Source organism: Mytilus edulis, chromosome 3, assembly GCF_963676685.1.
Source record: "Mytilus edulis chromosome 3, xbMytEdul2.2, whole genome shotgun sequence".
In the NCBI taxonomy this organism is placed as follows: domain Eukaryota; kingdom Metazoa; phylum Mollusca; class Bivalvia; order Mytilida; family Mytilidae; genus Mytilus; species Mytilus edulis.
In genome coordinates, this window is record NC_092346.1 from 12,319,738 (window position 1) to 12,336,650 (window position 16,913).

At 31.1% G+C, this 16,913-nt stretch overlaps 1 protein-coding gene across 3 annotated transcripts; it reads right to left on the reverse strand.

Moving 5' to 3' along the window:
* Positions 1–112: 112 nt before the first annotated feature.
* On the reverse strand, positions 113–6,931 carry LOC139515828 (uncharacterized). 3 transcript variants are annotated; one of them, XM_071305543.1, is made up of 3 exons: positions 6,821–6,931; positions 4,345–4,544; positions 113–2,820 (listed from the first exon to the last, which is right to left on the reverse strand). In XM_071305543.1, exons 2-3 carry the CDS (start codon positions 4,511–4,513, stop codon positions 2,165–2,167), a joined length of 825 nt encoding a protein of 274 aa, XP_071161644.1. In that variant the 5' UTR covers positions 4,514–4,544; positions 6,821–6,931; the 3' UTR covers positions 113–2,164. The 3 variants fall into 3 exon arrangements, with proteins under 3 accessions (XP_071161644.1, XP_071161643.1, XP_071161645.1); XM_071305542.1 differs by lacking the exon at positions 6,821–6,931 and adding an exon at positions 5,348–6,718; XM_071305544.1 differs by lacking the exon at positions 6,821–6,931 and adding an exon at positions 5,310–6,718.
* Positions 6,932–16,913: the final 9,982 nt, after the last annotated feature.

Below are 16,913 nucleotides of genomic sequence, written 5' to 3' on the forward strand. Positions count from 1 at the left end.
CGTTTACAGAATTATTTGAGAACATGTGTGTCAATGTATTCCGTGTCCATCAGAGCACAGCATACAGGTGGATGCCCCAAATGACCTGTAGGCCAATATTGAAAATAAAACATATTTTGCAGATATTTATTTTTTTAAATTCTTAGAGATCGTATGCATCATTTGTATATAACATGTCAAATATTCACAGCTGTTCATATGTATAATATATTTCAATGTCATCATAAAAATATCACATTTGTAGACATACAAACAGATGGGAACTAACATTTCATTATATGAAAAAGAATAAAAATGGTGATGTTGGGGAAATAATGACAAAAGAATAATAATTTCGACCATGAAAAATAAATATACATATAAAGGCAAGCTACCACCATGGTCTAAATAGTTTCATAATGATGTGCGAAATCGATTATAAACAAAAATACAAAGAAACTCAACAAAACCATTACTACGAAAGGAAATGCTGACTTCACAATTGCCTACTTAATCAATTTAACATATTTCCCGGATTTTCCTTGTTATCATACATACATTTAAAGGCTATCAAATGTGTAATTACATATTTTGCCTTGAAGTGTAAACATTTACTTGTAATAAAATACGGCGGCATTGTTTTAAAGGTCTGTCATGATCATAATAATATGGGTATTTTGAGACCGGACGTTTGTTAGAAATCAATGATCGCTTATCTATAGGAATATAGTACATTTAATACAGTTTTTAACCGAGGTGAACTTGTTACTGGAACCGAGCCAAATAACCTTACGTTCAACGTACAAATAGTCGTTTTAAAATAGTTTAGTATTACTCTATATTGTTGTTGAGAAAAAATTAAAAGGATTTTGTCATAGTAAATAAATAAATGAAAGAAAGTGAAAATAAGTTGTTTTTAAATGGCAGTAATCTATCGGTTTGACTAGTTAGATCGGAATGTTCAAAAAATTATTGTACAAAGGATGCCTTGCATCAAGTGTGGCATAACTAGAATTGCATTCTTTCTTGTCATATTCTTAATTTGATTAGTTTACACCTGAACAAAGCATAAAAACTCGTGTGTTAAATGATTTGAAATTTGATTTGAAATTTAATCTCTCAAACAAGGTTAAAACTTATTTTCTTTAAATTATTTAACAGTTACCATCAAAAGTACAACTGTAAAAGATGAAATACAAGGAGATTATAGTTATGCTCATGTTACTTTGTATTTCCATCTGACAGAAAGTAATTCATTTAATTTTAAATGACATCTACTTGTATTTGACTTGCAATTGCAGAAAGTTTTAATTTCAAAGGAATCTATAGCACTATGAAATATGTTTTGAAGCAATTAATGCATATTTCTATTAAGAGTACTTTGTGCTCAGATCACATAGTGTGCAACAAAAACACATCACTTCATTCGACAGACGCCAGAATAAATCCCTACGCTTAATTCGCATGTGCAGTTTTAATTGTTGTTTTAAACACTTCATTTTTTTGAATAAAAATACCTGGCGTCTGCTGAGACATTTCGTCTCGTCAGTTTTATAAAATTATAAAATAATGTATTGTCGCAGAAACATTAAATTGTTTTTTAAGTTTCTGTAGGTTAATTCTTCAAATTTTTTTTACACAAAAGGTGTAAAAGTATATTAAATATGTAAATGTAAGTGTAATATGTCAATTTAGAATGATTAGAACATTATACAGAAACAGATATCCTGGAGACTTCAAGGACCGTGAAAATTATCTCACCTACAGGTAAATCATTCAAGTAACAGTTGGGACAGGTAAACAGCACGGTGACATTTTACAAATATGGACCATCAATTAAAGCCTCAAACGCTCCGATGACTAGGATCACCTGGCCTAAAGCTAATTATGTTAAAACACCAATGTTGCACACATAATAGTCAACAAATATTCTCGGTAATAAATAAATAAATTATACATCGTGAGATTTAATTACAGTGGTTTTTAAAACCTCAATTATATCTGAATTTCTTTCATTAAGCGATAATTATGACTGAAAATTAAATGAACATAATGTAATGTTTTTCTTTCGCTGATGATAAACCATTCATGTAATAAATTCAAGCTGTGATACTTCATTCATACACCTAACACATTTTACATGCATAACCACATGTCAGAACCACTATAATCTCGTTCAGAAACATTACGTCTCGTCTAGCACTCGTATCAAGCTATGAAATACGGTGTCTATATCACTATCATGACTGTCAGCACACGATTTTTCATGAAGATTTTCCATGATAATATTGTCCGATTTGTTTTCTATATCATTATTATTATTATTATAATTGTCCGAGTCATTGGAAAGTTTGCATGAATCTTCTTCTTCTAAACGTTTTGTCAAAGGATCATCGTTATTGAATTGTGCACTCGCTTGATTTTCCCATTGCAAATAACTAACATCACATGATCTATAGAAGGCTGACTTGTATCCTTGATAACTTTTTGCTTTTTCGTCTCTAATTTCCTTTTGCACTTTCTTGAGAGTATTGTTTATTAGAACCGACCTTCTTAAGAAATGTTCAGGGTCATCTATAAGTTTCAGTTTCTGCACTGTTATTTTTAGTACTTTCCTTCTTTCTTCCTTCCTTTCCTTGGGGGTATTCAGAAATGGCGATATCCTTTTTGTTGGAGGTTTTTCCAACACGCAATCAACCGACTTTTTATGAATCTTTTTATGTGGAACATTATCTAAATCATCACAATCAATTCCAGACTTCCTTTTATTATTTTGTCTGTCTATTCCATCGAATTCAATCTTCATCTCGACTTCATTCTTGTTTTCATCAACGTATGAGCCTAAAAAACAGATAATACAATAATTAATAATATTTACACAGATAACAACTATTCATTTCCCTATAATAAACTGATGACATTGGAATGACGTGATGATTAGGATGTTTAAATTTATTAAAAGTAGTTACACACATGACATGTCGAAATTTTATCAGTTTCATTACTCAATCATGTACATTAAAAACAAAATTTTAACTGTTGCAGTTTTTATAAAAATACAATTATAAGAGTTGACACATTATTAAATGACTTATCAAGCCATCTTGAGGGACAATGAAAGTTATTAATCACAACGTTCAAATTACCTCTTCAAAACACTTAGGCCAAATTAAAAAAATACATATGTTCATGTTTGTTCTACTTATCTTAATGTTAAGGCCACAAGATACCCTAGCGTTTACTGGCACTTTTCTCACCGAGTCGTGACAAGTTGCAGATGATTACCATATACACAAGTTTTTATGAAAAAACAAAAAAAAAACTTTTATACCTAAGCAAAATATCCTAGTCTTTGTTTTTTTGTTTGACCTATAGACATTTATTCTACTGAATTGTTACTGATTTTGTTTGACCTATTGAAATTTATTCGACTACTACATTGTAAATAAAACACTTGAGTTTAACGTTTAATCAAAATACGAAACAAACTTTACGTGACTGATGCTGTAATTCTACATCATGGGTGGAACTATTAATTTGAGACTTTCACTAAACAGTCTGTATCAAGTTGTTAAGGCGTAAGCAATTATTAAACATGTTTAGATGTCCATGTCGGTGCAGGAAACGTGGCACCCATTAACATACATCAAAGATAGAGGGCAAGATAGAGAGACTTGTCAAAACTTATCGGATAAATGTATGTTGGTTTACCTTTAGTGTTACCAGACACCTGTCCATGAAAAAAAATCTGAAGCTCTATAAAAATTTAAAATTATAGCTTTTCTGATTTTTGAAGTTATAAACAATGATAAAAAGAAAACGCGCTGCAACATCAGTTTTTATGATTTACCATTAAAAAAAAATGAATGCAAAATAATGCATAGGTAAATTGTAGATAAAGAATGACAGGTGACATTGTACGTCTTTTTATGCATAGTAGACAGATAGTTTACTAAGTTGCGTTTTGATTACTTTTGATTATAAATATTTCAATAAATTACAATATGGATTTAAACATGTATTAATCTTTTATTCACACACCATGATTTGACTGTAAACAGCTTATCAAAGTGTCCGACATACTATCAATTAAATGGTTTTACAGATACACGTCTCTCACAAAAGAGGTATTGAGTTCAACCAAGACAAATAAATTGAACTCGATAACACGATAAGTATATCAAACAAAGAAAAATCAAAGAAAAACTATTTCTGGCGAAATTTAAGAATATTTTACATTATAGATTTGATAAATACATGTTATATATACCATATGGTAATGATATTATATATAACAGTCTATGTTATGTTGTAAAATAATATTGATTGAAATTCCATCCATAAAAAAGTTATTAATCGACTAACCTGTTTTTGCCACAGATTTTCTGCACATTGTTGAGTGGTTTTCGATTCTGCAGGTACAGTCTGCTAATCTGTTCGGAATCCAGTTATATCCCCCAAAATCTCCAGGTTCCTCATTAAATCCAACATGTTTATTGTATATAGGGTTCATCGGTAACACACAAGTCATCATGGATATAATTTGCTTTCGTCCCGTCTTTATCCTGTTTATAAAAGTAACGGAAATCAATCAAGTCCTTTGTTCAAAGTTACAAAATGATAAAACACAATAATCAAAACATTTCCAGGATTTTTTTTTAATATCCACTAACTCAGTTAATTGTGCGACTGTAACAGTTTCTCGTAACTTGAGCAGACGATCAAATGGAAGGCGTCGTTTGTAACCTGCGAGTCCAGTCGTATTACATGAAAACCAATGATAGATGGATAAATTTTCTTTACATATGTTAAGAATTAAACAAACGTGACTTAACACACTCGTTAAACTTCCCCGAGTGTCAGCCGAACGATTTCACAAAGGTAATAAACAATAAAGGTAAAAGTTGATATTAAATAAACATCCAGGTAAAGAGATACATTGTTGATAAAATTGTTTTTGTTGCAATCTAAAAATGATGTACAACTGGTTCGAAGCAGACGATATAGAACTATAATCTCTAATCCACAAGTGATTTATTTAAAACGTCCGCTCAGTTAAATTTTCCACTAATGAATAAAGTACAAAACTTTGTAGGTGGAAAAAAAGTTGATATACGAGTGACTAATTTTGTACAGTTTAAAGAACTATATCCTGTTAAATAATAACTGCTCTGATAACAATCTCAATTGGAGATAGTTAGTTGAAAAATATGACAAATTAAATCCGCATCAGTCATAACTCGGTAATGTAACTAATTATATCCTGCTAAAATAATATTACATATATTTATAGACAAACAAGTTGTAATCATATAAAATAAAACGACTACCTTTATCCCATCACTAAACAATGCTAAATGGAACTTACAACTACTATCCGCTACCATCGATCGTCAGCTGCTAAAACCCCGAGGCTCCGTGTCATTCGATACTTTTCTTGACACGCGTCTTCACAATGTACAAGTTACATGCAGAATAATTTTATCTCTCCTACAAATTAACGCCTAGTACAATCCTACGTATTCGGTTGATTTTTTTCGCTAATTTTTCACACTGATCACGGATTATTGATTAACACTGACATAATCCTATTTATCGGGTAATTTTGTCAAAATTGACTATTTGTAATCAAAATTGATGGTGAAATTAAAAATGATTTGTTAACGCTTTTGTAATGTATAGCTCGGGAGGTAGTTAAACACTTTGATCTATGAAAAGTGGGTGTGACAATCACAAAGGACTCCAAAAACAAATAGACATAAATTAACATTTTCAAAAAGGTTACCGAAATGTCTTTATGCATACATTAGGATTTCTCAATTTGACAGTTCATATCGATCATTTTTACTGGAAAATTACATAGAAAACCAAAGAACTTCACTACAAAATTTCCTATAAAGCATATCCGTTATTTTATCCCTTTTCTTTGTTACGTATCTATATTGAATTACAAAAGAAGGGAATAACCTTAATATTTGTAAATGTGGTTGTATTTGTTTATTGTTGGATTATTATTTTCACAATTTTAATGTTGGGTGTTTAATTAAAGTATTAACATGTTAACTTTCATCAACTCATGTATGAAATATTTGCCACTGGACATAAATCCAACAACCATTAATCAATTCTAACGGTTTTTGTTATTTGTTTAGTTCTTTGTTGTTTAGGATGGTTATAAAGAAAACGAATGCGTTTTACGTTGAAGATCTATCGATTTTTGTTGGGAGAAGTAATTGAAAGTATTAAGCGATTAAAGTGCGTGGCATGATCACTAAGATAGACAGTTTAAATGGGTGATATGAAATTAGATAATATAATATTGACTGGTGATTTAAAGTTGAGAAAACTCGACAAAGGATTCTTGTATCATTTAGTCAACTCGGTATAAACTTAGGAATGTAAGTAAATATGTAAATATATGAATTGTCAAGTAAGACTTTTAACATTTTTCGTATGGTCATTAAGAACAAACGAATAGACAAAACATTAAACAGGAATCCAGCTTTAACCAGTGCAGACCAACAGTCTGTTGTTAATTCAACAATGCGATGGAGGGATTGATCTATGAATCATGAGATTATTGCGAATATACTAACTAATTAGGGACCAGTACATGTAGTTTGGATGCCAAATTCAATAACCAAAAGCGAAATTACAGATCTCTTTAACATCAAGATATTATAACTTAAACATACACAAAAACACAGATTGGTTAAAAAAAAAAAAAAAAAAAAAAAAAAAAAAATAACAAGATATGGATTTTTCTCAATTCAAGATATTATAAAATACACAATAAAAAAAATCAATATATCATTATAAGATTAAAGAATGCATTACCAACCTTTAACTGACATGTAGACTTAAGGTTTTGATAGATCTTTGTTCAAAACTAATAAAAGTTGTACCCTCGAGGATGCAGTATGGCAAATATGGTATTACATGTCTATAATGGAACTAAGTATCGTTTTAAAAAGTATACACATAAGGACCTTCGGGGGAATGTTACATGTAACTTAATACACATATGTAAATTAATTACCAATATTTTATACAAATCCTGAAGTAAAAATAACTTAAGTGACATCATATTATTTAATTGTTCGGATTAGAGATAAGATAATAAATACTACTATATGTACATCAAGAAGATTAACAATAGGAAGGGGACCTTGTGGGTGATAACTATCCGCTATCTTATCGTCAATAAATAAATATATTTAAGTCAATATTTTAAAAGATGAAAGCAATGTATGTATAAGTAGTTGAGAAGCGCTATGACAACTTTCAAGCTTTTAAATGAGTGATAATATCCGAGTCATAAATACGTTTTTTATAGTGATTGATGACATTACATTTACACATTGTTCAGTAGGTTAAGGTGATCGCTTATGTAGGTGAAAATCCACTCTGCAGATGTATATTAATATTAAAATCCAATAAGTAAAAACTTCAAGTTATTGACTTTAGTTTATGTGCTATTTAATCACATATTGACGATTCTGACGTACTTTCGTTTGCCTTGAATTGTTTACGCATAATGTGTATACTAATTACTTATCAGTGGGTCTCGCCATGATTAGTGGGGTATCGTTTTCCTAGTATACCAGGGAGTGTATTTATATTTGATATTATCATGATTATCATATCAAATTAACGTCAGTATCTTGTAATTTTATGCAAATAATGAAAAAGTGTGATCAATGAATACTGAAAAAATCTGCGTTTGACAAATTAACTTCTGCTCGTTAAATTTAGTAACTAAAAAGAAGAGCAGGCAACACAGAAGAAAGCAAACAACACTTTAAAACTTTCGTGTGATAATACCACAAAGGTTTAAAGCTAACACAACAAATTCATTAAGGAAATCCAGTAATAAGATGTATTTATTTATGACACAATATGATGCCTACACACATTCTTTGATTATTTCGAGGGCAAACTCCCAGCGAGTCCTTAAATAAGAAACAACCACATTAAAGAAACAACCAGCATTTCAAAAACAATTGTACATCTTAATATCGTTAACGTTTCAACAATGACCACAAAAACCACAGTGACACTGTTAATAACACGCTCAAGGTTTAAAAAACACCCTAGTAAATGTAAAGATACGCAATGTAATTCTTATAATTAGTTGTAACACTCTGAATGCACAGATCTTCATAATACCATAGAAACAAAAGCTACTATATTAAAATATAGAAGGATTCAAATATTCAATTGCTATATTTCTGTGAAAAAGTCTTTTGTCATGAAACAAATCAAATAATAAAGTTTTGTTTGGATTTTAAAACAAAGGAACAACAGTAGAACACATGTTACATATTTTCAGATAACAGTATAACAACTGGCGGTGATTTATTGGCAATATATTATGGGATAAATTATCCTCAATTAATAAATTTGAACAAGTAATGCAAACTTTGCGTTTTTACAAATTTCATAATAGGTGAAAAATGATAGACCCAAATTTTTATAGAAAGTCATATAAATCATTTTTTTTTTATTGTGACACGTTTTCATAAAATTCTTGTTTACCTAATGAATTTGACATGTAATTCACATATGTCCGACATTCGTTTAACTTTTCTTTACAACTAACCATTAAATTGATATAGGTTTCTTGGAATTAGTATCCAAGCCTCATCTCAGTAGGTTATAATTAATTTTGAAGTGTTTAAAGATACTTTTCATGTACTTCCTGTTTGCCAAATATATACTATATAAATATTTTAGCACCTCGGCTACCCCGGGGGAAAACAAGAAAATTAAAAAATATCAATTCTTGCCCTTTATATAAAAAGGCTATAATTACAACCAGAGACATATAATACAATGCATTTTATGTTTCTGTTACAGCTATCATTGTGGAATGTAAAGTTTTAAAAAGCAAAATTTATTCATACTTATGGCATGCAAGAAATCTCATCAGAGAAGAGAGATATTGGTCTGGAATTCTCTATTGATACATCACTAGTAAATTGTTTAATATTAACTCGTCTGTTTTGACATGTCGATGATGCGAAGTAATGTAGTGTAATAGGTTACATACATTGAGTTCTAAACAATCGTGTAGGCTTACTTCAATAGCTGTCTGAATATACTATATGATTTTTTCTCATTGTTAAAGATTATACGGTTGCCTTACATCCACTTCATTTGTACTTTGGCAGATAGTTAATTTGTTTCATACGACAATAGCTGACTATACGGTAAGGGTTTTTCTCATTGTAGAAGGTCGCACGGTTTCCTAAATGCTACATCAACTTCATTTGTACTTTGGTAGGTAGTTGTCTCATTGGCGAAGTAATTTAGTGTAATTGAATTCTTAACAATCGTGTAGGCTTGCTTCAAAAGCTGACTATACGGTTAGGATTTTCTCATTGTTGAAGGTCGCACGGTTTCCTAAATGCTACCATCCACTTCATTTGTACTTTGGTAGATAGTTCTCTCATTGGCAATTAGACCACATCTCCTTATTTATATTGGATACAACATTAGTTACAGCATGGGAGTACTTTATTGACAATAGGTCATAACTGTAAGAGTGATGTTTTGAGGCCACACACTGTAACCTTATCGCCTCATAAATTAACAGCTTGCTGAAAAATTAGTTTTGCCCTCAGGTCTAAGTGGTTCATAGCTATTGATAAATAGTCGATATGATTTGGCCTGTGGCTAATGTAACTGGATTCATGTATACATGTATGTAATGATACGATGATGATAAAAGATGAAACGCTTATCTAGACAGCTTATTACACCTATAGATTTTTGAAATAAACCATAATAATAATAATAATAATAATATTAATAATAATAATAATAATAATAATAATAATAATAATAATAATAATAATAATAATAATAATAATAATAATAATAATAAATAATAAATAATAAATAATAAATAATAATAATCGCAAAATACAATTTTTACATTTGAACAGTCCTCACAAAATCATACTTGTTTTTGACAATTTATGATAATCTAGCACCATGAATTTGTGCTGATGGCATAACATAAGAAAGCGGGTAGTATGTTTGTCAGGCTTTCTTAATGTAAACCGAATCATGGATTCATTTCTCCAGTGGCTAGTATTTCATTAATATGCCCAACTGCTAGGTAAAACACATGTTTCTGTGATGACAACCGTTTAAACATTAAATTTGGATGAGTGCGAGATGAGGACAGTTTGTATTTTTACTCGTTTAAATACAAACTGCCTTCCTACGGAAGCCGATAAGGGCCATTAAAAAAAAAAAATATGTCGTTATAACGACATCGCTATGTCGTAATTTCGACATAATATGTCGTTATAACGACATCGCTATGTCGTAATTTCGACATAACATGTCGTTATAACGACATCGCTATGTCGTAATTTCGACATAATATGTCGTTATAACGACATCGCTATGTCGTAATTTCGACATAACATGTCGTTTAACGACATCGCTATGTCGTAATTTCGACATAATATGTCGTAATAACGACATAGCTATGTCGTAATAACGACATCACTATATATATTAAAGAATATGTATTATGATTGCCAAGACACTAAATGACACAGAAATTAACAACTATAGGTCATATCATAATGCCCCCAATAACTAGAAAGGCCCCCGCATAATCAGCTATAAAAGAGGGACGAAAGATACCAGAGGGAGAGCCCCCGAAATGCTGTGTGGCAGACAGTGTTATTAATTAATTATTAGCTCCCTTGGTAAAACTCCAAATTTCATATTTAATGTATTTCATTGTTAAATAATTTACATGAAGCTGAATAAGTATATATCTGTTAATTGCATAGCTTTTGCTATTTGAATTCATTGATTAAAGATATTTATTTATATTGTAAAGTTTAATATTTGTATCGTCGCAAAATCTTTGGTCACCTTCTTTGGTTACCTTCTGTGAGAAACTTATATATTTTATAGATCCTGATTGAAAGTAATAAGAAACTGACTGGGGACTAAGCTCACTGACTTAAAATCCTATCAAGGCAAGCAAAGCTTTTAAAACACCTTCCTTTAAAGAAGCGCACAACTCCGTGGTTAGTGGTAATGAGGGTGAATGGACGTATCGATTGCCACATGTATTAACTGTCAAACACGACGTTACACATAAAAAGCGGCGTCGAAGAGGGTTTTTGATTAATTTTTGCAAGTTTTATTCGTTTTTACAGAGGATGACCTTGAGGTCACTCCGATGTATTGTTATCGCTTAAATTTCCGTCATTCATAAATTCTAGTCAAATTAGTGTTGGGTTTTCAACACCAGTGAAAAAAGTGCATTTTCATACCTGCGATTTCTGTTCTCCGGTTGTACGATGTTTCAACAAAATATGGAATCATTTCAGTTGTTGATTTAGTGGTGAAAATTTGACTGAATTATATCAAGGATTTGTATACATCCTTGATTATATCTTAATAAATACGATTTATATGTTTAATTGGTGTTTCAGAAAGAGGTCAGGTGCTCTTGTTCATTCATAAAATTATCGTTCATTCATAAATTTATCGTAAAATAAAAATCACTACACAGGTTATACGTGTAGTGTAAATGACCACCTGTAATCTAAAAATAGCGGTCTCACTAATAACGACAAGAAGATCTTTTAGCGACAAGAAGCGTCAAGAACGGACAAGAAGAATAAATTAAGCGACAAGAAGACTATTTAGCGACATGAAAACTTCTCGTACCGCATGAGGATGACACATATCAAATGAACAATTATGTGTGGGACTTAGTTTTAAGAATTGATGTCAAAGTAACACTATGAAAATATTTTTAGTAAGCTGAAATATACATTTATTTTTTACATGTTTATGTCTTGTAAGTTATTTTATTTCTGTCCCATTTTTCAACATTAGTGTCTCGAAAGGTGAAATGTTTTAACTGAATGGTTAATTTAAATTAATTATGAAAATTGTTAAAATTAAATAAATAAAAGTAATTATTGCCCAGTTACAAACACTACCAGGGGATAATCCATAATTACCCCCAACTTTAGCCTGGTAAACTTGTTGTCTCCTTGTGAAATATAAAACATATTAAAAATGATTTCCTGCTTAAGTCTTTTATTGATATAAAGTCAAAACCTTCTTGCTTTTCACTAGACAACCATGTCCTGTCAGGTTTAATTCTTATATATGTAGATGAAAAATAAAAGTGTCCCAAAACATTAACATGGCAGCAATTGCTTTTACAGCCTTTAAGGCTTTGATTTTTTTACAGAAGAGTGTCCACCATGCACTTGCACTGCACTATAATAATAGTAGAATAGAATTATAATATATACAAATAGATGAAAATGATATTTATCGGTCGTCCAACTGTCTATATCAATCTGCTCAGCTCTTAATAAAACTCCATATCACGGCTTTGTGACGTCAAATACGTTGACCTGGCCTTAATAACTTTGACCCGGACATATCAGCGACGTCATAATATTTGAACCGACATTGATAAGTTTGACCCGAACCTATCAAGTCAACTTCCGGTTGCTGGTGAAACTAAGACAATACTTCCAAAAGACGCAAATGCAGCCCGATAAATCAATTATCAGGTTATGGCATATTAATATTGTAAAATATCAGCTGCTCGACATAATATGAAGGCTTTTTGATCTCGTTCGCTGCGCTTACTCGACAAAAAGCTTAATATTATGTCTCGCAGCTGATATTTTACGATATCAACATGCAGACAACCTGATAATCGGTACATACATGCAATCGTAATATTAATAATATATATAACAACAAACCAGTGTATTCTCTACGACTATTATTATACAAGTATAATAGTCCAAGGTATACTGATTTCTTGCACTACAATATAATAGTTATTACAGTGAGGTTGAATTTCTTGTCATTTATTCATCATCCAAGCACGAACTTATATCAGAAAAAAATATCTCTGTAAATTAACCCAAGTTTCAGGTATAGAGATGTGATCTGTTTCTGTGACATGTGCTTTTGACCATCCACAAGAACCTGCGGTCATCCGATGTTCAGTACTTCAGTACTTTGATTTTATATGTTGGTTGATTTATTCATTCTATTACAAAATTTTTAAAATTTCTGATTCTGGTTCTGTTCGTTTCGTGATGTCATTTTATCATAAATTACCTCAAGTTGTGAAAATCTATTTAATAATGTTTACCCTTTAAGTTATTTCAACTAAAAATGCATTACTGTCGCAAGTAATGTGGGAAAGAAAGATGGGACAGAAGTAGATATAGGCAGATGTGGTACAGTTTTCCGTAAAAAAGATATTTTTTTTTAGATGTACGAAACTTTTATCATATGATGTTTAACTTTCAAGGTGCATATCATCTGTCATTGTAAAATTTCTAAATCTTAACTCAACCCCAATACAAATATATCTGACACTCTGCAAGTAAATCGAACATTTTTACCCTTGTTTAAATTTGAATAGAATTGTATTTTCCCTGGTACATAAGTTGTCGAAATACACCCCTTCAATTACTTGAACCTTGGCTTGAGAATTATTTCCGCAAGTCATTTATAGTGTTTAATTTCTGATATACATTTTAAAATATAGTAATCTACTCTTGGATCGTTTGCGAAAACGGCTTAAATAATCCCTGGTTTTTAAAATTCGATGAAACGGTTTTCGTCGCTGTTTGGGATTTGTCTTTCAATTACTAGTACCTCCATTTCATGCACAAGTTTATATTGACGAAAAGTTCCGGCTTCGCTAGTACAGGAATTAATTTCATCACGACAGTTATAACATGAATAGCAGGACAAATGGCGAAGTAAAACACTCCGTGAACTGGTATAAGTCTTTTAATATTGGTGATTGCACCTTACTGAAATGACAACTTTAAATGATCTATGGAGTACTTCCACAATATAAATTTCAATTCGAATTTTACATTTAGAGGATTGTCTTGGTGTCTCAAATTTGTCTTTGCAAAAGTTGGACGAAGTTCATATGTTTTTCCCCATTTCACCATTCTTTTAAATAAATCGTGAAAAGCTATAAACGATTAATAAAAATTGCAAAATTTAACCTGTGTCGAACCTATGTCCCCGGGTGGAGTCTATAGCAACATGCGCTATTCTTTTTTTCCGGCAGCAATCATCAACCTGTTTTTCCAAATTTCACAACACGATTTGTTTTTTAATTATCATGAACATTTAATTGAAACTTTAGCACATGTAACGACGGAAATTTGCGTCTTTCGAACTTTCGACGTTTGGACAAATTGGCTACTGTTTTGTAATGTGTGGAAGCATTTTATTCCTTTAAGACCCAAACATGTAGTTAATAAGAAAAGAATCTTGTCATTTTTTACTCTTCGTGCATCTAACTTTTGTTTTGATTAATTATAAAAAAATACGCGTTAACTGCTTTAAAAAATGAAATATCAACTTGGACAAAATGGCTACCGTAGAGAAGATTTTATTGAATCAGCAATATTTGAACTCACGAACAATGAGGCAAATATTTGTACTTTTGTTAGATATTATTATTGTCTTACTATTTTTATTCATTTTCTGCTACTTACAAAATTCACTTTCAGTCGTTGAGATAACGAAAAACGTCGTTGGACATTTTTCTTATTCCCGCTTAATATAAAGCCACCGAGTCAAATAAAATTTGGCAAAAATAACGCCTTTAACGCCACAAAGAACCGACACCTGTTGTTGTTCCTGCCAAGTATCAAGAAGATCAGAGAATAAGAAATAGGATCACTATACATAAGATTTAAAACAGTTTTTCATAAATGTAACGTTGGACATCCGGTTTTTTTTCACATAGCTTTGCTAATATAATCATCAAATATACTAGATATTACTTAGTATATGATCAAGAGCTGTAAAAACATAATTTGAAACATATATTGAATTTGCTTTAATATTGGGTCGAGTTTTCTAACATTTTTATTTTGTTTTGCGGATGAAATTTTGAAGATTCTGTTTTAAATCCTAGAGGTTGTATAAACATCGTGTCCAACGTTTGTAAGTAGAAAGAGAGCAATCAATAATTCAATTCACCCTTATTACACGAAGGCATGTAGTTGGCGCTCGTTTTATAGGTAGGATGTATAATGTTTATAGACTAACTCTGCATCTGTTTCACGGTCGGTATGTCCTTAAATAGGATATAAATTATATAAGTTTCTCACAGAAGGTAACCAAAGAAGGTGACCAAAGATTTTGCAACGATACAAATATTAAACTTTACAATATGAATAAATATCTTTAACAAATGAATTCAAATAGCAAAAGCTATGCAATTAACAAATATATACTTATTAAGCATCATGTAAATTAATCAACAATGAAATACTTTAAATATGAAAGTTGGAGTTTTACCAAGGGAGCTAATAATTAATTAATGTTAACACTGTCTGCCACACAGCATTTCGGGGCCTCTCCCTCTGGTATCTTTCGTCCCTCTTTTATAGCTGACTATGCGGGGGCTTTTCTAATTATTGGGGGCATTATGATAACATATAGTTGCTAATTTCTGTGTCATTTAGTCTCTTGGCAATGATAATACATATTCTTTAATATATATAGTGATGTCGTTATTACGACATGTTATGTCGAAATAACGACATAGCGATGTCGTAATAACGACATGTTATGTCGAAATTACGACATAACAATGTCGTAATAACGACATGTTATGTCGAAATTACGACATGCTATGTCGTAATTACGACATATTTTTTTTTTTTGAATGGCCCTTATCGGCTTCCGTACCTTCCAGTAGATAGGAGAAAAAGACCGAGGAACTGGAAATCAACTCGCAAAATTGATAATTTAAAACAAGAATGTTGTCATAGTACACATATGCCCTATTCGCACTATCATTTCTATGTTCGGGGCCGTGAAATTGGGGTCAGACTCTAATTTGGCATTACAATTAAAATTAGAATGATCATATCATATGAAACATGTATATAGTTTCAAGTTGATGGACTTCATCTTTATAAAAAAAACTACTTTGATCCAAAAGTGTAACCTGAAGCGAGACAGACGGACGGACGAACGAACGAACGGACGCACAGACAGAAAAAACATAATGGTCATAAATGGGGCAAGAAAATGAATATTGTATGTCTATATATATAGCTGTAATTATCAAACTGAATACTACCAAATCAATCTTTTTTTTTATGGCATTATTTTTCTCAAATCCGGTAATTTGCTTCATCCATTTGTCCCATTATTATAAAAATGAACGAACGAACGAACGAAAAGTACACGCAAAATACTTCAATATAATCCCGACGGATATGGGACGGAAAAAGGATGGTGCGACTGAGGGTTCTCGCTATCGATCGATATTCGTCAATGAAGTTATTTCAAATAAAAATAGTTGTAACATCTGTGATTTTTGTGTTTTCTTGTTCAAGAATTGATTTTAACATTACTATTTTATTGCAGAGCTTAGTATACTATGTTGTTTGCTTTACTTTGTAAATACAATTCTTACATTTGAACAGTCCGCATTAGGTCATACTTGTTTTTGACAATTTATCATAATCTAGCACCATAAATTTGCGCTGATGGCATAACATATGAAAGCGGGTAGTATATTTGTCAGGCTTTCTTAATTGTAAACCGAATCATGGATTCATTTCTCCAGTGGCTAGTATTTCATTTATATGTCCAATTGCTAGGTAAAACACATGTTTCTGTGATGACAGCTTTAAACATATATTAAGATAAGTGCGAGAAGAGGACAGTTTGTATTGCCCTCACAAGACCCTGGACAATTATTTGACATACATTGTATCATACAAGCATAAAACCATGACATTTATTTGACATACATTATATCATGTAGGTATAAACCATGGCTATATATATTGTGTATTGGTATATTTTTTTTTATTGTATACCATGGATATATGCTTTTATTTATTCATTATAGTAAACAT